The sequence below is a fragment of the Lepisosteus oculatus genome, chromosome 4, assembly GCF_040954835.1.
Source record: "Lepisosteus oculatus isolate fLepOcu1 chromosome 4, fLepOcu1.hap2, whole genome shotgun sequence".
Taxonomy (NCBI): Eukaryota; Metazoa; Chordata; class Actinopteri; order Semionotiformes; family Lepisosteidae; genus Lepisosteus; species Lepisosteus oculatus.
The window spans coordinates 21872814-21894306 of NC_090699.1; the positions used below are offsets into that span (position 1 = coordinate 21872814).

The 21493-nt window shown below is 37.0% G+C and overlaps 1 protein-coding gene across 2 annotated transcripts in view; it reads left to right on the forward strand.

Moving 5' to 3' along the window:
• prkg1b (protein kinase cGMP-dependent 1b) overlaps positions 1–21493 on the forward strand; it is a 143946-nt gene that overhangs the window by 19195 nt on the left and 103258 nt on the right. For both annotated transcript variants that reach the window (XM_006630376.3, XM_006630375.3), the window contains exon 2: positions 6267–6433. In XM_006630376.3, coding sequence (XP_006630439.1) covers positions 6267–6433 — 167 coding nt within the window. The remainder of the gene's footprint in view (positions 1–6266; positions 6434–21493) is intronic.

The window sequence follows — 21493 nt, forward strand, 5'->3', positions numbered from 1 at the left end:
TTTTTATATGTCTCTGACCTAATTAGTGCATGCAGATACACTGCTCAGCCTATGAGGACAATATTCAACATTGTTGATCTTTGCCTGGTCTCACTGGATGCCTGTTCCAGTGCTGGTTGCCATGGAGCAGTGAGATGCAGTAACTGGCGTTGATTTTTTTTACTTATTCTTCTGGATGTACCTCTATCTGTCTGCTCTGCTTTGTGTGCTACAAAAGACTTTGTGTATATTGTGTTAACCTCAAGTGATACATGCCAGTCAAATGGTGGGCGCTGTTTTATCAATCTCAGTAGTCTTGATCTAAGTACCTTTACTGAATAGTGTTTATACAGGGCTTTTTGTGCCTGTTTAGTTCATCTTTCCAAAAGTGCCAGGGTGAGCCCTGGAGTGATCAGGCAGACAGGAACAGACATACATTCAGCTGCAAATCGGTAAGATGAAAAAGGCTGAACATCAGTCGATCTAAATTCCTCTGTTGTGTTGTGCCACTATGATTACAGCATAACATTATTAGAATGTTTAACGTATACACATTATCCAGTCCGTCACTCAGTTTGCTCTATGATGGTTTTGTTAGAATTTCTTTGTGTGAATGAATCAGGAGGGCACTGTGTGCTTGTGAGTAGACAGGAAATGAACTAATGACCTTTTTACATACAGTACAGTACTTTCTAAAAAGAAGGGATAAATGTGCTTGATCACCAGTCTGAAGTGGCGCTGTGATTAAATGTCAAATTGGATATTGTACATTGTATCAAATTGGGATACATTGGATACATAACATTGATGATACAAATTATGTATTATTGATGCATACTGTACCTTAGTTCTGTGGTATCTGTGGTGTCTGGGAGAACCCAAACCTCTAACAACTTTACTTTAAAAAAAACACCCAACTTTAATAGCAGTGATACAATCTATAACTGATTCAGGTGGTGTTGAATGAGTAAGGTGAAAGACTTACTTGTTATCTTGCGGCTGTACTATATAGAAGTGTTGTATGAGAATGGTATGATTGTGCTATAGATATCAGCTCGGCTCAGACCCTGGTTGCGTGTAGTCTTCTCAATATGATTTTTCCAGTTAAGCAGAACGTCTGCCTAGGCTTGTTTGTACTGTAAAGTCTCTGTCGATTTAGTGTTACAAAGTTTTTTGATAAATGAATCCATTATTTCTTGAAATCATGGAAAGGCTTCATGCAAGCTTAAATATTTTCATTTACTGCTTTCCAGGATGCTGAACAGGCCTTTAACTGTGTAGTTGACACTGTTATGTCACAGTGTTCACACAAACCCAGACATACATTCTTGTCTTGGATTTAACTGGTATGCTAATGTCTCATATGCACTCTTTTGGCTGAGTGAAAGTCATGATCCTACTAGCAGGTGCAGGTGTAGAGCCACAAGTGACTTTGATTAACTTGATATTATTGGGAAATTATCACAGCAGTGGCTGAAGTGATAATTGTTTGCATTTTATGAACAGTTTTAATTGCATGCATAGGAGGCACAGGCATCTTTTGAGTCTGTGCTTTCTATGTTTAATGTATATTACTGTATGTATCTTACCTTTTTGTCATTTGCAGTTATTCAAACCATCACCCACCTCTCCATTCCCCAGCCTACTCCCTTGTGTTTTGCTCACTTTTACAATACCCTGGAAGACACAGTAGGCAGATGCTTTCGGGCTGTGCAATACAAAATACCTTGAGGATCCTACATATTGCTTTGAAATTTTCCCAAGTCTCAAGGATGCTTAGAATTTGCCAATCTGCTTTTGCAGATAGGCTTTAAAACTCACGAGGCAAAAACAACACCTTTTTGTGGGAAAAGGCTGATCTCTCAAGAATGCCTGAGAAAACATGAGTTTTGTTTTTTGAAGACTTATTTCAATTCAGAAAGATTTTACTGCAAGCTGTGAAATTGCAGTTCAAACCTCCTGAAAATGAATCCCGTTTGGTTCAAAATAAGAAATAGTGTATGTGATTGGCAAACTTCAAAATTAGACTTCATTAATTTTAATCCATCTATTTTCAGTGATCTTTAACCTTAGATGGTTGCAGGCACAGGTCAGGGCGCAAAGCAAGTTTGTACACCGGTCTGTGGAGGGGGATATACACATACTGTATGCTTTCCCTCACATGCATGTATAGTGGGAAATTTAGAGATGCTATTTAACCTGGACAGCCCATCTTTGGACAAGGGATGGAAATTGGAGTACATAGAAGAGGCCACACAAGCAGAGGGGGAACATGCAAACTCCACATCAGCAGGGCCAAATTTGAATCGTTCATGTTATTTGTAAATATATTTATACCTTTCAGTGAATGTTTTGGCAGATCACTAAATGTTAGAAAATTGTAAGATATAGCATAGCAAACAGCTGTGAATTATGAAAAATACATTAAACACCCAAACATAAACAAATTGCTATAGTGCAAGAAGAGAATTTTCAGTAACACATGATCATGCCATGATAATTCCTAAATGTAAAAATCTGAAATACATATTCAGCTGTATATCTTTTCTAATTCTTCGCAAACTTGCTCTCATACTGACGTCACTCTCTTGTTGTATTGTAGCAGAAGATATAACAGATGTTTTTATAGCCAAAGGGAAGGATAATTTCATAAAGGTAGTGTAGAGATAATGTATTTTTAAATTATTAGTATTATATAATAATGTACAGAAGTGCTTGATGTTAATATCTCTTCAGAGAATCATGCAGATACCGTATTGTGAGGTGTATAATAACAGAGCTTCCCAGACAATTGGGCTGCAGATTATAGATGGAAATTGCTTATCTTTTTACAGCACACTGCCAGTAAACATTCACCCCCCTCCAGATATTGATAAAGCCAAGTCAGTTTATTACAAAACCCAGAGCTTGGAGATGTGCATTGAATTTCTCCCCAAATTACAGGTTGCAGGGCATATGCACCAACACTGCCTAGTAATCACAGTTCTACAAACTCACCCCTTCTCTGCCATCTGGCAGACACTTTTGTTACAGGAAACATCAGGGCTTTAGGCCTAGGTGTCAGCCTTGTAGGATCTTGCTTTCTTTTGCCTAATAAGGATTTACAACAGAAAGAATAACATACTAAAGAAAAGGAAAGCTGTCAAAACAAGTCTGAGTGCAAAATCCTAATTGTTATTTATGTTTGTTAATATAACAAAAGGAACATGCATTTGCCTGATAATTCTGTCTCACAAATAAAACAAGGCTCCAAAATATGTTTGCTCAGTGTGGATGCTTAAAATCCTAATGAAATTGTATTTTATATATGCTTTTAAAATAACATAAGCGTAAATCATGAGACATCTTTAGCTTTGAATATTTCATTCAAACAAAGTCCACATGGACACAGGGAGACTCCACACAGAAGGCACTTGCATCCAGCATCTAATGCAGAACGCAAGAGTGAGGCAGCCATTGTCAGCAGCTTTGCTGTCATTGTGCCCTGTTTCATCTTCAGGCACACCAAATACAATCTTAACACATGTCAGTGCAGACATCCTGACTGAAGCATTTGAATATCAAAGTTTTTAACAATCCCTAATTAAGTACGGTAAATACAGGTTGGTTTTCCTTACATCAAAACTGAGAGCTGAATGAAAAGAAACTGATGTGCTGCTACTGTAAGCATTATTAGATCTGGATTTTTTCTTGTGATTTAGTGACTTCAGATTGGCGTTTTCCCTTTTCTTGTCAATATTGTTATAAAATAAGTTAACTTATTCAAAAATTTAGTTAAATCTGAAAGTCAGAGCAAACATAATAAATATTATATCTGGTATTAGACTCTGAATCAAAAGGAAGTCAGTGTGCCAAGCAAAATATCCTTGCATGCCAACTGGGGGTGCTGAACAATTATGACTGGTTACTCATTTCCGTATTTAAAGGTTTCAATCAACATGGAAGGAATTAACATGGTTTTGCTTTTAATAAAAGAGCTTAATTATTATGGAGTCCCAACATCTAATTTGTATTTCTAGATATCTATCATGTTCAAAGTGCTAAGTAACTAATCGATCGATAAACTTATTTTGTGTGCTGCAAGATAAACTATAATTGAAGGAATTGCATTTTGTAGCATAACCGATACACTGTGCTCTAAAAAATAAAGCAAAATTTAATTTTTAATACTGTTTGCATTATGATGTTTAGTTAAATTACTTTTTAATGTCTTTGTGAACCCCCCTAAGTACTTAGTATATAATGCATTGTGTAATTTAGATTTTTATTGGTCTGGTTTGTTTATTCTTTGTTAAACACAAAACTGTATATGTACACCTATTCATTAGGTTAAGGTACTCATACAGTATTTAATAAATATCCCTTAGGTAAAGGCGTGCAAGTCATAAATTATTTAATTTTAATAGCAATCAAGGATGGAGGCCAAAATAAAAAATATTGGAAGTGGAAATAAAATTTATGAACACAAAGTTTTGTTCCCTAACCCTTAGTCTCTTTTTCAAAACCATTTTTGCCCTGTGTTCCACACAGCCCAAATGTGTGGTTGATTCCTTGTGTCCACAGATGCTACAGTGGGTATGAAGCATCAGAAAACATCAGTACAGGTACCAGTCCTTCTTATACGAGTGGAAGGCATTTTTTATAGCTAAAGAGGCTACACCATGATGACCAGTCTTTGAGATTGGCAGAGTGGAATAATGTTTATGTTTATTCATGTTCACTTGACACATTTAGACTTGCAGTATGGTATAATTTTATGTTTGAATGTAGTTTTGTTCCAGAATTTCCCTTTACCTTTAGAAGTTGATCGAGGTGGTTCTGCTAGGCACAAAGCTATACTACTGGACAGCCCTGCTTATACTTGTTAATCAATAGTTTGGCTGTCAGTATCTAATTGAATTGAAATGGAAGTGTTTGTTCTCATTTTTCCCCCTTTTTTGAAAAATCAATATCTCCCTATGCATTTTAATGACAGTACCTTTAATTCTGGCTTTAATAGGTATTTGAGATTTTAGGCACTTCAATGATACAATATTGGCCTCCTTCATACAGCTCCATAGAGAATTCAACATCCCAATGAGACTTATTCCTAGATTCTGAAAATAAGACATTTTATTAATTCTTTGCAAACCTCTTTGGAAAACTAGAGACTCTCAAGTGTAGAATTAGTAATGAAAAAGGTAGGCGGCTCTTTCAGAGCTGTGTCTAAACTGATGTACTGTTGCTGACAGAGGTGGCCTGATCTCTGCCTAACTGTTCTAATGATCTCTGTAGACAATGGTTAGAGGATGTGCAAGTGTAAAATAGCCTGGAAGAATAAGTTTATTCAACCTATGTATATAATTCTACAGTAGTTTAAAGTACTACACGGGTGATATTATACTTTTCACATACAGAAAACACACACCCGTTTATGACTTAGAGTATGTGAAAGATATCAGGTAGGAAGAGAATCCTTGCTGTGTGTCATGAGAGGAGATATCTGAAATTAGATCTTATTGAAAGATCTTTGATCTGTTTAATTTCATCTGGTTTTTGGATTAACCACTACAGCACTTCTCTGTTATGAATATTTGGTGATCTCAATATTGGAGACTTTTACCAGACAAAAATATTCAAATGTAGCGCTTATTTTAGCCAAGAGATGCAAATGTGTTTTGATGGTACAGAACTACAACTCCAACAACTACACAATGACTGAGTTATATTCCCCTAGGTCACATTTACTTCAATCTGCAACTCAAACCAGATCATTTTCACAAAGGTTGGGCCTCTCATGTGACCTGTTTTAACACAAGTAGAATTATTTAATAGACGGTGCCCACTTTCTGATTAAATCCCTTCTGTAAATACAGAATGTTTTTCATGTTAGAATATTTTTACCCCTGGCTCCTTGTTGTCCTCTTTGATAGGAGGGAATAGTTAGGGGGAGGATATGGTTTTATCCCCTGCTGTGCTCAGCCAAAACTTTACTGTTCTCAGTTGTTATCATATTGCAAGAACTTTGAAGCCTGTGATAAATAAACAACAATGCTGGAGAATAAAAATATAATGTGCAAAAAATATTTTGATGCATTACCAGAATCATCCATAATGGCTGAACTGAACGTACAGTACTTGCTGTATAATTTATTTACAATTTAGGTAAACAGCCTCCAGTTGAGGTTCACACCGGAAATTGTATGTGTAAAACAACCAGGGCATGTCTTTGCTATATTACTGCACAGATTGAAGTGCATTATTGTGGATTTAAAGTGCCGCTTTTCTTTTTTTTTCTTTGCTTACAGGTCAAAGGAATTAATCAAGGAAGCAATTCTTGACAATGACTTTATGAAAAACCTTGAGTTATCTCAGATCCAGGAAATCGTGGACTGCATGTACCCAGTTGAATATGGAAAAGACAGCTGCATCATTAAAGAAGGCGATGTGGGGTCCCTGGTGTATGTCATGGAAGGTATGTTCATTTGCCTCACCATTCACTTCTTCCCAGGTGCTTAGATTTGAGATCATCACCAGTCTTGCAACTTAGTCTAAAGGTTAATAACAAGAGCACCTGACTTTTCTACCTCTCACTTGAAATCATGCGCTGCTTTAATAATAATAATGGGAACATATTGACTGAGGAACACATACTTGAAACTGTGGTAAGGCAGGTGTTTCTTGTACAAAAACAAAAATAATAGACATCAACAACACAAAATGCAGTTTTTTAAATGAGAGTGAAAATCAGTTTGGAGTGTTTACTATCATAATACTGTAGGTCTTCGTAATTTGCACAGACTTTCAATGAGATTTGGTTTTACTCTGAATTACATTTTCTTCAGAATTAACAATTAAGATAGATCCCTAAAATAACGTAACTTTGAGTTTAGTTTTTTTGAGCCAGTGCATTCTCTTTTGTTTGCAATACCTTAGTATTCTAGTGCTGAAAAGTTGCAAGATATACTGTATTAGCGTATCTTCAAATTCAGCGTATCTGAATACAGCGTAGCTGTAGTAACATAATTGTTGTTTATGTTATCAGTCATATCAGAGAAACATTTATTTTGTAGAAATCTTGATTAAAGTAAGTTTTTTTCATATACTACTAAAAACATTCTGTTAAGCTTTTGTTTTTGTTTAAAGGTGCACTTTTCAAGGCATTGAAAAATCTTTGTGGGAACTTGCTGTGTTGGCTCTTATTACAATTGGATTTGGTAAAGTAGCAATTGAGCATTTATAAATTTGTTTAATGAGTAATAGTTCCTGCAACAATCTGGAAAGTAAACAGATGGGCAATTTGGAGATTTTTTTTAAACAGAAGTCTCTTTCAAAGAAAAAGCTGTAATCAGGCTCTAGATGTATAACTGGGGACTTGTATGTAGGTCAAAAATGTTGCTATAATCTGGGCCTAAGTCAGGTATCAACGATTTGGTATTTAAAAGAGACCAGCTCAAAGGAAATGTTGCTATGCAATATTCTACATGAACCAGATCTTTTCTTTTCAATACCTTCCATTTCCAAAAAAAATATTTTTAAAAAGAGCTTGGGTTTCAAGTTTTGGGATAAGACTAAACTGTGGTAAAATATACTGCATTTCATAAAGCAAGATAAAAGGAAATGATCACTACATGTTTTGTTTAATAAGAAGTGGGTTACATGTATGAGCTATTTGTCACTTTTTGGACCCTTGAACGGTTGCTATGGGTGACAAACTTCCATCCATCCTTTTTTAACAGCTTTTTCCAAAACAGGGTAGCAGGGGAGCCAGAGCCTATCCTAGCAAACAACCGGTACAAGGCAGGGTACACCCTGGACGGGATGCCAGTCGCAGGGTACACACAGACACAAACACACACTCGCACCACGGTAAAACTTCCTTTTTGGAAATCTGATTCACTTGATTGATAGAACCAATTATCTGAGTACTGCTTCTTTAAAATAGCTGAACTCTGTACTTTTATCATTTTGGGTTGCTGAATATACACAGGCAGTGAGTCCTAATCACCTACTCTGTTCTGTTTATTTCTCAATTGAGCAGACCCGGGTAGTAAGCTATATATAGAATTTTAATTAAAGTTTTCAGTCCTTGTCCAATATCCAATGCAGACATGAGTTACTGAGTTGAGACAATTCATTTTTTATTGTTTATTGGGTATAGTTCTGCTCATACCGGACAAAAAAGGTGACATTCCTCTTTCCCACTCTGTGATTACTGCAATTGCAATGAGTCTTTAGAAAATAATGCTGAGTTGTTCATTTGTTTTGCTATTTCCTCATGTCTTCATTTTGCAAAGTACACACTGACCTGCAGCTGAGATTGCTTTAGAAAATGGACAGTGTGAATATAGTCTCTTTCATGGTCCATTTTCAGTGAATAAAATGCTTGCTATTTTCAGTTTTATGACTAGACACGTATTGGTAGCAGGACTTCATAAAACTATTTTTTTAAACGCTCCAGCAAATTAGCTTTCACAACATGGTTAGCTTGTTCTAAGTTAGTAACAATCTAACCATATCAACTAGCTTGTTAACCATACAGCAAGCTTGTTCTAAGCACCCACAACTGACATACTTTCTGACCTAAATACACTTGTCTTAAAGTAGTTCAGGTGGGTAGCTGTGTCAGCATGCGTAGGCTGCAAAGGAACAAGTAATACTGTAGGTTTATTCCATGCTGAAAAGAGAAGAAAGGAAACACAACATTTTCAGGTGTGAAGAAGGGTAATTTTAGGTAATACTACCTAAAAGTAGTGAGTAGTGAGTTAAACACAACAAGACTAATATGATGCAATTCTTTTCTAACCAGATGACATGACTATACAATAACAATGTACTGTAGACCTAACACACCATTCACCTTAACAGAAATTTTAGGTAGTATTATTCTTCACACCTGAAGAAGGCTCCACGGCTGAAATGTTGTGTTTTCTTTCTTCTCTTTTCAGCATGGAATAAACCTCTTGCTGTTCCTTGTCTTAAAGTAGCTGCCTAGACGTTTGAGAAACCTTTGTAATTCACCATCTTTGAGGATTCCCTTTTAGTTCAGGAAGTGCAATTATTTTTTATACTCTTTACCTCATAGCACTGTCTATTTTCTAGGCTTGTTTTAGACATTATGCCCATGCTTTAAAAAAAAATTGTTACCATTACATTTCTAGCTTTCTTTCTCGATGTTTTTGTTCCATTTGAGATATTTCATTTCGCTGTGCAATTAACAAGGCATGCAATGAATTCTATACATTTCTTCAACACTACAATCAATGCTCATACTCTTATTGCTGGCCTGCCTTGTGTCACCTTTTCTGGTGGCAGGACACTTCCTCTGTTATTTTCTGCTTGCCATTTAAGAAAGAGACTTGCATTGTTTTACTGATCTCCTCTGTGAACGTCTGTGAGCCAGCTGGAAAAATCAGCTCAAAAACCGTGAAAATGTATTGTTTCAGGGCTGTGTCTGTGTCTTGCATCTTAGTAGTTCCAAGGAAGTTTGAATGTCGTAGCTTTGTAATTTTCCAGGATATTAATGATTTTTAAATCAGAAAAGAAAGAGCAAACAAAGCTTTTGTGCTACTTGGTATCACCTTGTAATTGTATCCTGGCTGATTTTTGTATTATTTGGGGTCATCATGAAGCTGCACTCCCATTTCTGATTCCAGGTGGTCACGATGGCTATCATCTTTAAATAGGTGTGCGTGCAAGTGAGTAAATGCCTGCTTGGAACTCTGGGTAGATGCAATTCATGCACTTTTCTCAGTTCAAAGCCTGGAGTAATTTGATTGGTAATTTGAAAAGGATTGATTCTTTGTCCAGTATCTGTCACATCAGAATAAATTCACTTTGTAAGCCCCTGTGAAGTGCATTAATCATGACTGGAAAAGCTGGAGTTATAAATAGAAGACTTATAGGGAAACATAGACTTGATTTCACAAATATTGGATTTTCAAGATTAATTATACTTATAGGATGTATTGGTTTTAACACCAATATTTTACTTAAGATATTTAGCCTTTCACAGCTCAACACTAATTCTCCATGCAGTCTTTACTAGAACTCCTGGCAGTGTGATAGTTCATATCTATGCTCTGAGGGAAATTCACAATGTTTCTAAGAGGCCAGGCCACTCAAAGGCAATGCTCAAAAGATAAAGGTTTTACAAAAAAACAGGAAGACTAACTGTGGATGAACTGTGTTTATTCCACAATGTAATTTGCCCTTTGCAATTCTACTGCTTTATTAACCCTAACCCTAACCCTAACCCTAACCCTAAACCCCTAACCCTAACCCTAACCCTAACCCTAACCCTAACCCTAACCCTAACCCTAACCCTAACCCTAACCCTAACCCTAAACCTAACCCTAACCCTAAACCTAACCCTAAACCCCTAACCCTAACCCTAACCCTAAACCCCTAACCCTAACCCTAACCCTAACCCTAACCCTAACCCCTAAACCCTAACCCTGATCAGGTTCCAGCCAACATCTATAGATTCTCACATGCTTCTGTTTCTGTCATCTTTGTAACTTTTCTCTTAATTTATAGCATACAAAGATTCAGAGCAGTTTGCTTACTTTAACGAAAGTTCTATGCTGCTAGTGTTCTGCTGTCATACAGGGGAACTGCTAAGGAATATTTGATACGCTTCCTAAAACAATCTTTTTAGCCAACATCAAAGTAGAGAACAAATTAAAATGGTTTCACTGGGTTGTGTAGGTACCATGTTTCATCTGGTTAAATATATCATTCTGTTGGCCGGTATAGGAATGATGGGGGTAATGTACTTTAGTGAACAACACTTTTTCAATAAAATGCTGATTATAAAGGAACATGCTGTTGGAACCAAATGCTGAAATAGCTTAACATTCAACTCTGGTAAAATTGGATGATTCAAAAAGCTGCTTTATTCAAAAAAAGGGAGGAGAGACGCACTTCAGAATCAGTGTTTGTTCATTTGTTAGTGCTTCAGAGGTTGATTTACTGCAGATGGACTCAGTGTGTTACCCCGGTAATCACCAGGTAGTCACCATGTGATATGTGTAATGTGGTGGTTAACTGCCTTATAATGTCCATCCTGTGTCTCTCACATGCATTGATAATTTAGCACTAATGCCAACGTCCATCTGCAATTAGGTGATTTCTAGAGCTTTATAACATGCTTCATAGGTGACATTGGAGTTGCTGAATAGCTAAGCCAGCCACATTTTTATGTCTTTCTTGTTTGATTGACAACAGGAGTTGGTTTTGAATGTGGTAGGAATGATTACAAAAAGATGTATTAGTATTTGAAAACTTTGTTAGCAAGACCTATTTTATTTTAAAATATAGATGGATATAAAGTGAAATAAGGTGAATTGAAAAGAATTTTGCACCACTTTCTATTGCTATCGACTTTTCCATTACGGTTAAATCCTTTAATCTTTTTATTGCTGCAGTCTGTCAACATGAAGTGTAAACTATGAGCTTGTCGCAAAGTGCTTATGGATAGGCAAGCATTTAGGAGGCAGTGTTCGTTCTCCAAAAAATATTTGAATATTTTCCAAACAAAATATACATTTTTAAAATTCTTAACAGATTTTTTTCTTGTGCTTCACTTGCGTAAGCAGCCATCAAACAAAGGTGAGCACTCTTTCACTGGAACCAATTTATGTTCTAATAATCCATCAATCTTAGGTTCACTCCCTAATTTCTGTTATTTCTTAGCTACTGTCAAACTGTGAGGCAATGGGTGGTGTTGCTTCACTGCTCTGAAAGCATTAACTATCCTTCAAGCCCTCAGTATGACACTTGAACAGACTGACGTATCAGTAGTGTCCTCCTTAAAATCCTGTTCAGTTCATTGCATAAAATATTTTTCGGCATATTTCTGTTAATACTTATGTCTTTTGTTGCCACACTCCTTTGCAGTGTTATGTAGGCTGTATTTAACAGCAGCGTTCGGACCTTGTTTATAATGATCTTGTCAGATGTCAGAAGGTAAGCAAGACTTAGCCTGATGAGACACCTCTGAGGAAAACTGAAAACTAGGGTGCTGATGAACACAGAGTAGTTGGAGCAGTAAGTGATACTCCTCCTTGCACCAGATTCTTGTGTAACATATTGTCAAAACATTATTCTTCCACATTAGAAATATCACAAGACTGTGTCCTGTATTGTCACTAATGTTGCTGAAAAGCTGGTCAACACTTTCGTGTTTTGTGTTTTCTCATATTGACTGCTGTAATGCCATACTTTCTGGGGTATCTAAATCCACACTGAGCAAACTTCAGTATGTCCAGAATTGGGCAGCCAGAATCCTGACCAGATCTAGTGCCAGTTATCACAATACTCCTATCCTGGAGTCCTTGCACTGGCTTCCTGTCAGCTTTTGTGTCGATTTCAAAATCCTGAAGCACACCTACAAGGCTCTGCATGGCTTGCCACCTCAATACCAGTCTGTGTTACTATTGTTCTACCCCCCTCCTCTCAGCCATTGCTTGTCTAATTCCAGTCTCCTATCTGTCCCCCAAGCCTGTCTGCACTCTGTGGGTGACTGGGCCTTCTCCTGTTATGCTCCAAAGCTCTGGAAGTCTGTCCTTAATGATATCAGGGAGTCACCTTTCCTGAGCTCTTTCAGATCTCGAGTAAAAACATTCTTTTAAGAAGGGCTTTTATTTAACTGGTTCTGTGTGCTCTGTTGCTTTCCTACTTTATTCCATACCCCTGGCTATCTCTATCTACTATCTCCTCTCATATTGTTTTGTTGCTGTTGTTGGTCTGTAAAATGCTATAACTTTTAAAGGCATTATATAGAAAGAGTTTATTTTTATAATTTTCAAACCTGTGCCCCAAGATGATGACTGGGGCCACTGTGGGAAGTGTCATCCTTCTGATAAGACTTTAAATGGATTTCTCACTTCTCCAAATCTCCAAGCAGTTCGCTGTCCTGTGAAACTGCTGGCTTATTTGACTGGCGCTCAGTGGTAGGGATGGGAGTGGGGGTGGGGTGACCCCATCCTGTATGTGATCCTTTGATGTGAAAAGCACTTTGCGAATGCAAACAATTATAAACATTTCCTTTAGCCTATTTGAGACAGGAATGTACATTTTTATTTGGGCCTTTGTTACACTTATACAATGTAAAATGGGCACTTCGTGTGCTTCTTCCATCCTTGTGATTCCATCATATCTTTCAATGTCAGGAGTTTCATGAACACTTATTGGAAGCTCTATGTCATTTTCATAGTGAGGGTTTACATGTGGTGTTTTTGGAAAAGCAGTACTGTACATTTTGTTCTGTGGTTGAAAAAAACAGCCCTGGGGAATGATGGTTTGTATCTCATAAACACTTGATAATAAAGTAAAACACAGAAAATCCACACCCATTTTCACCTGGATCCCTGACCTTGAATGAGCTTCTGCTGCAACAGCTTTGGCAGCATTTGTGGGAGAGATTTGGCTCAGGTCTCAATAGTCCTGTGTCCCTATTGTTTCTTTTCCACGCTGGCTTGTAAAACGGTGACTAGGGCAGTTTCATTATTATACCTCCAGGATGTGTATGTTTTTGTTGTTTCATTCAAAAGGTTGTGGATCTGATTGGTAGCAACATGTCCTTAAAAGCAGGTAATATGGCACCCCACCAAGATTTGGGCAGCTCAAAGTAAAGAACATTTTAAAAGCAGGGTTAACAGATTTACAGTTCACAGCTTATTACACCAGCCTGCCACTGTAGTAGCATAAAAAATTATGTTAAACAAGGGTGTCATCTGACACAACACAACAGGCATTTATAAAAGTTACTGTCTTGTTTACGTGTTCGATTTTACCCACTGCTCGGGGTAAAAAAGGACACATATGGCTAAATTGCTTTCCTTTTAGTTTCTTTTAAATAAGATTGGTTGGAAAAAGGGTCTGCTTGAATATGGACTGATCCAGTGGAAATACGACATTGTACAGGGCCATTACTCATTTGACTCAAGTAATATGTCTTAATACTAAAACTTACATGGAACCAACAACAGACTAGAGGTCATTGGAAAAACTGAATCACCATTGCAGTGAAGCATCCAGGATATGAACTGTGACATTTCTCCATAATCTTTCATTTCCTGTTCTCACTGCGCACAGATTTGCAGTGTTTTTGGAACCAGTTCTTCAAATGCCGTTAAGGAAAAAGCTTCCAGTTTACTATTACTGATTAAGAGACAAGAGGACTTCTGAAGCTACATTTTATTATTTGTTTTAATCAAAGTTTAATTCAATCTTGATTATTTACTGATTTTCATCAGTGTCACACAAGATGTAAAAATCTTTCTTTTTGGAATAAAATTAAAGGTTTTCAACATCTTGTTTTTTTAAATTTCAGAGACCCATTAATATCATCAGCATTAAGCTTTCCTTGTTATAACCCTGTCAGATGTTAAGGGCATGATTATAGTTTTAGGCCTGTGAAATCGACGGGCACAAACTACTAAATGGGACTACTGAAAAAAGAATGATATTCATTTTGTTGAGCAGAAAAATAAAGTTGGCAACATTAGGACATTTAAAATGCTTAAGATGTACAATTTTATCTTTTAAAGTTTTCCTGATTCAATAATAAATGTATTTTATTCTCTACCTAACTGGAAAACCCAGAGCGTAGCAACCTAAGCTCCAAAATACCTGCCATACCTGTATTTAAGCCAGAATATAATGGACACAAAATAGGTCTTTAATGAGTTAAAACGATGTGGATTGAATCAGTTGAGCAGTTAGTAAATGATAAAAACCCTTTAATATCATTAAAGTAAATGTAACAAAAAGAAAATATTACAATATGTGCATCTGTGATCAGAGTAAAAACAATCTGGAGAAAATATGTTTTCTTACTTTTGCACTGATTAGGGCTTAAAGGTAGAACAGAATGACTGACAAAATGTGCTGCAGGCTTTACCTGATGATAAAACACATCTGCAGAAGGAAAGAGGCTGGGTCAAACATGAAACTAATGTCACCAGCATTCATTTCACCCTGCAACTCACAACTGGCACCTCACTGAAGCTAAGCAGGTATGAGCCTGGTCAGTATCTGGATGGGAGACCTCCTGGGAAAAACTAAGGTTTCTGCTGGAAGAAGTGTTAGTGGGGCCAGTAGGGGGTGCTCAGCCTGCGGTCTGTGTGGGTCCTAATGCCCCAGTATAGTGACGGGGACATTGTATTGTAAAAAGGCGCTGTCCTTCGGATGAGATGTAAAACCGAGGTCCTGACTCTGTGTTCATTAAATATCCCAGGGCGTTTCTTGAAAAGAGTAGGGGTGTAACCCTGGTGTCCTGGCCTAATTTCATATTGGCCCTTACCAATCATGGCCTCCTAATAACCCCCATCTATGAATTGTCTTCATTCCCCACTGATAGCTGATGTGTGGTGAGCGTTCTGGTGCACTATGGCTGCCGTCACATCATCCAGGTGGGTGCTGCACATTGGTGCTGGGGGAGGGGCGTCCCCATTACCTGTAAAGTGCTTTGATGTTTTGAATGTCCAGAAAAGCGCTATATAATTGTAAGCAATTATTATTATTATTATTATTATTATTATTATTATTATTATTATTATTATTAATTACATATCATGAAACCCTAATCATGAAATCCTCCATGTACTATATAATAATGACACATGCATGTTGTATTTTTGTATGTGCATTATGTGACTTTTAAAATGTAAAACGGAATCTAAATATTGTGCTTTCTTATGAAACATGGTAAAAATATTTAGCTTTTACTAAAACAAAGATAAGTTTAATGAATTCCATATGTACTCTTTTACCTAACCACTTGATTTCTATTTATGACTACCTGAGTTTAGTTATAAAACATATGTGCATAAAACCTTAAGAAATTAGTCAACAGGAAATCGTCCTTTTGACATCTCTGTGCCTGAGAATATATAACATATTGTTTTATATAACAGGATTAGAATTGAGTTTCCCAACTGCTATGTGGACAAGAATCCTATTTCCCTTTATTGTGTTGTTTTTGGCTGATTTCTGTGCTAGACAGGACCCTGCTGGTGATCACCTGTACAAGCTGTGCCAGATCTGCAGAGGTTTGTTTGATGACTGAAACTCTGTAATGTACTTCTTTTTATGTAAGTAAATGGGCAAATAAATTAAGGCAAATTTTCCATTCCAGGCTCTACAGGATTTTAGCTAAACTGTTTTTACAGGAATAAAAATAATGTTGTTACTGTTGGCAATTAACCCTTTAGAAATTGCCTGAAGGAGCAATGTTTAGACACCTATTGTTGGGTCCTGGTGCTGTTGTGGGTTGAAAAAAGCCCCTTCATTGAAGTAATACCTTCAGTATTCCTTTCAACAATTAATCAATGCCACATTTCATTGTTGGCATTAATTAGGACTAGATCTTTGTGAAAATTGGGTATACTATGTCTATCGGTTGACACTTTCCTTCTGAACAGCAGAGTGACTCTCTAGTGATCTCTGCTCTGGAATTCAGCTATGTTTCTAGACAAACTCATAAACGAAATAAATGGGTTCAAAATTAGATAGCACTCTCTTTTTCTTTCAAAGCATCAGATAACTTGCCTAAGTTCCTCTTCATCCATTTTAGTGTGGGTTTTGGAAAATTCACCTTTAGTTAATCTAAAATAGATATTCAGTTATCTCTCAGTTCAGAGAAATAACTGCTCTGAAACAAGGTCACAGAGGAATACTCGGTTGACAGTTTTATGCTATTGGAAGCCTGATGGCAGAAATACCTATTTACTTTTCAATACCTGTTTTATTTTAATATGAGACATCTGTTATAAAACATATATACTGGCTGTTGTATTTTAATATTACATGCAGTATGCAAGGCAGAATGTAAGATAACAGTGTCTCTTTCGAATTGAGAGAATCATTTTTATTGTCATATAAACTATTTACTACTTTAAGAATCAAGTGTATTAAGATCATGATGATTTTATTTTTCATTATAACACTGATTAATATATTTTTTATTAGTTTAGAATGTAAAAAATGGGTGCAGGAAAATAGTAAGACAGAGTATTGAAACTCAGTCTTCTAAAATTCTCAGGATTAAGATAAATATTACTCATTAGGTTTTCATTATTAGTCATCTTTTTTTTTGGATCTTGATCATATATTTATGTTATACAATTGTATTTTGTTAAATATAAGCCAGACTGACCAAAACCTATTAGCTTGATATAAATTGTAACAAAGAGAAATGCCTTTCTTGGTGAAAGATGAAAAAAAGGCTTAAATAGTCATCCAACAAAGATAAATATATTAAGTTGATAGTTTTTGACATACATTTCAAAAACAGCAGAAAGGTTTTGGATATTTCCACCCACTCCAAAATGGCAAAGACCAGCTAAGCAGTCATGAACAAGGTGCTTCAAACTGCCTTAACAAGAATTTGGTTGCTAAGCAACCCAAAGAATGAAAATCTTAAATGGTTCATCAGCATCCTTGTTGGCAGATGGTCCTAACTTTACAGGGTGATTGGATTCAGAAAGATGTATTTGCTTGTTTCAAATGAAATCTGTATGTGTATCCAGAGATGGTTTTTTTTAAATAATCTGGTAGTCTAATTAGCATGGAGGCACATATCCATAGAGACAAGCTGGGGTTCTACCGCACACAAACATCAAGAAACAGCTAATTTTACTCAGAAAATGGGAAATTACTAATTTCAGTGGCTGGTGTTTTTATCTAAAGTGACTCACTTTTGCAGCCATTAATACAACTGCGGATTTCAGATGACCAGTTCAGCTGCAGTACCTTAATTGGAGGTACAACAACAGTGTCTGTCCTGAGATTTAATCCCACAGCCTTCTAGTTACACGGCACTTCATTGCTGCCTGAATGATGGAAGAGTCAGACTACACAGTCCTGGAGACAGGAAAGCATGTGTATAGCTAGATAAACTAGCAAGGAACACAACACAGTACATTTGGTTTTACTCTACAGGACAGACCGGCTGCGGGATATGAACCGGCAACCTTCCAGCCACAGGCGCAACAGCATTATCTAGTTGATTAACAGGTGGTATTTCCATGCTGCAACTCAAGTGTAATTTTAAATCTTCAGTGTGTCTTTCTGTAGTGCTTCTAGGATTCCAGTAACTGCAGTTTACATCTTTATTACATAAACACAATCCTCTTTCTCTCCAAATCTCTCTGTGATTATCATACTAGAGGAATGTCACTGCTGTGCGCCTTGATGATGTGAATTTATGAGTCTGTCAGGCATGGGGTCCACACACCTGAACACCACAGAATAGTGTGATTGCTGAAGTGCAGCTCTTCTTTCTAGCATTGAGAACACAGCTGTGTCCTGGGCTGGCAAGTTTATTATGTAGTAGCTCTATATTTGTATTGATTCCTGTTAATTATGATGTTTTTACATGTTTCCTTTTTGAAACGTTTGTCACGTAGAAATGGGACACAGCATAATACAGATGTGGAATGACCTTCATGAAATGCAGAAAAGCAACAAAGGAATTTCCCTTCTGCTTTTATTCAGTTAAGATAGGATGAAATCCTTTTTCATCTTTACTTTAGCTCAGCAGTTTGCATTTGATAAAGCAGTGTATATCAGGCAAAACTGAGGCCTAACATACTGAAAAGGTCCCCAGTTTTCTCACTGTAAGAGGTCATGAAGTAGAGTGTTAAAAGATAAGTTTGATTTGTAAGTGTATTCCTAAGTAAAAAAAAGGCTTAGTTTTAGCAGAAATCTGAACATTATAATACACTCCAGTCTGGTGCTAAATGAAAAAAAAACAGTATGTTCACAGGGTAATACAGTGTGAAGTGTACAGTGCCTTCAGTTTAAGGATTTTATCTTTATTGCTCATGGCACTGATCTCAAACTTATTTCATAAAAAGCAATGCGATTCCCTTGATAGTGCAGCATTACTACAGTTAACCCCTTGTTAAGTAAAAGTCTGTGCTGAATCAGTTTCTTGTACTGAGTTTAAACCTGTGACATTCCTTAGCAGGTGATAAGAGAGCAATTCCTGAATCTGATCGGCATGGCAGCATTAAGCTTCATAAATCATCATTGCCACAGTTTATTTATCCAACTGAAATATAAATTGAATTGTACCTCCTGTGTCCCTCCTGTTTCCAAGGTGATAGATAGATAAAAACAGCAATAATAAAGAAGTTCAAGGCTGATTGAGGTCCTCCATGTCTTATCTGTAAAGCAGTAAAATGCAACATTTTGGAAAAAAAGGTAATGCACTTTAAAATTACTATTGTGGTCCCTACTTCAGAGTGATTAATTCTTTAATGCTTGGAAACTCATTATGTAAGCATTAGAAGGGACACAATTAGCATAAAATTACAAAATGCTTCTAACTTTCTAGTGAAGTACTAATAGAAAAATAATTAGGTGTAATGTGCAATTTAACATTAAGTGCAATAGTATACTATTAGATTTGGCTCCTACATCTTGGCGTCTTGCCTGCACAGATGTCTCTGTGATAGTTTGTTCTGCAGATTCATGGAACTCTGCTATTGCTGAGATTCCCTGGAAAAAATATTACGCAACACATCACCCCTTTTACATAAAGTGAGGAAGATGTCACTGTTATTTCTAGACAAAGTATGAAATATTGATTTTTCTCTCTACCGATATATCCACATGGACAGAGAGCTCATTATCAATTAGAGAACTGTTTCATATTTCTTACATTTCCTCCACAGCCAGTCCTCTAATCAATAAGAGTCAAGCTTTGGCAAGAGCAAGTGGGAGACGGGGAGCAAGTTGGGTGAGGTTTATCTAGCTGTATTAGCTCATCCTAGAGGCTACGTTTTCAGAACCTGTGTGTTGATATAATAGGAAGTCATAAAAAGGGTTATAAATCAGACAAGCTCATTAGACCCATTAGATGCTATTAGGCAAATGATCCAAGGATCTCATCCAGCAATTTCTTGGGAAAATAAACAATCAGCTTTGACAACCTGACTGAGTAACTTACTTTTACACTCCCACAACCCTTTGTGTAAAGAAGTGTCTCTTAATTTAAGTACCTCCTAGAGGCTGATATACTCTGTGGGATGGTGCCAGCTGAAGCCTCCTCTTGCTTGAGTTAAATTCGACATGCCTGTCTTAATTGGCTGATCCTTTATTTGATGATGTAATTCCACTGGTGAAAAAGGAGTTCATGTGATTGTCCTCTTGGATAATGGAACATTCCATAGGATGAGCAAATTAGAATATAACAGCAGTCAGGTGCAGAGGGCTGTGCGCTGTGTCAAAGCTCTTGCAGTTCAGGGAGAGAGCTGGGAGTAAAATCAGCTATAGAGAGTGTAGATGGTGGAGCAGTGTTACTGTGGCTAAGGATCTGTGGCTGTTGCTGGTTCAAATCCTGTGGCCAGCAGAGGAATCCTACTCTGTTGTGCCCCTGAGCAAGGCCCTTAACCCCAACTGCTCTAGGGGTGCTGATCGATGGCTGACCCTGCGCTCTGACCTCAAGCTTCTCTCCTTGTCTGTGTGTCTGTGTCTCATGGAGAGCAAGCTAGGGTATGCGAAAAGATGAATTCCTAATGCAAGAAATTGCATATGGCTAATAAAGTGATCTGATCTTATCTTAGATAGCACACCCTGTGCTTTAACATTGGTAGTCTTAATTCCAGATAAATTTGGTTTAGCGAAGGTAATGGATAAAATTTGCAAGTATTTTGTTATGGAGTGGACTTAGCTAAAGAATGGTAGATAAAGACTGAATTTAGGATTTGACTCTACTATGTATTCCTGGCTTTAAGTAGAATTTTCCACAGTCTTTGCAGAGTTGTAGATGAGTGCTGGTTATAGTTGGAAACTGGGAGCCAAAAGTTAAGCAATGTAAGACATGCCAGTAGGTCTCTGAGGTGACAAGAGACATAAACCTACATTGAAGGAGAAGTCTGCCCATTTATAGAGGAGATGAGTCCAGTTCTGTTTCAGGGTGTTCCCTGGGTAGGTCAAGAATAGTTTTTAAGGAAGAGGAATAGAGTTTGTTAGGAATTCTGATATTCTGGTTCCTCTTGGGGGATTATAGAATACTTGAAGAGATGATCCACAGGAGATGAAGAGAAACGGAAGATATTTTGTTAACTGATACCTCTGTGATGGACTGATTTTTGGAACTGAGCAGGCTTTTCTGAAAGGGGACCATCGTCATATCATAGAAGCCTGGGGGGATTCCACAAGCCATGAACAGTGACAGACCACCAAAAATGTGTTCTCCTAATCTGATCATTTGTTGTCTCTTGGTTACATGTTGTGGCACTCACCACACTGAACAGACACTGTATTTATTTGGTCCATTGTGCTCTGAGATTTTTAATCTTTCCTTCATGGGGCTTTGATACCACGAAGGACTTTCATATTGGTTTGGAAACTGAAAGAATAAACAAGATTTTAGAAGTGAGTGATCTTGGAGGGTTACTCTGTGTTCTTGTAAGCAAATAATTTCTTTATGATTTCTAATGATAATGCTTTTTAACACGGGACACTTTTTTAACACACCAGAAATCTGTCTAAAATGGGTATCTAAGATGCTTAGAGA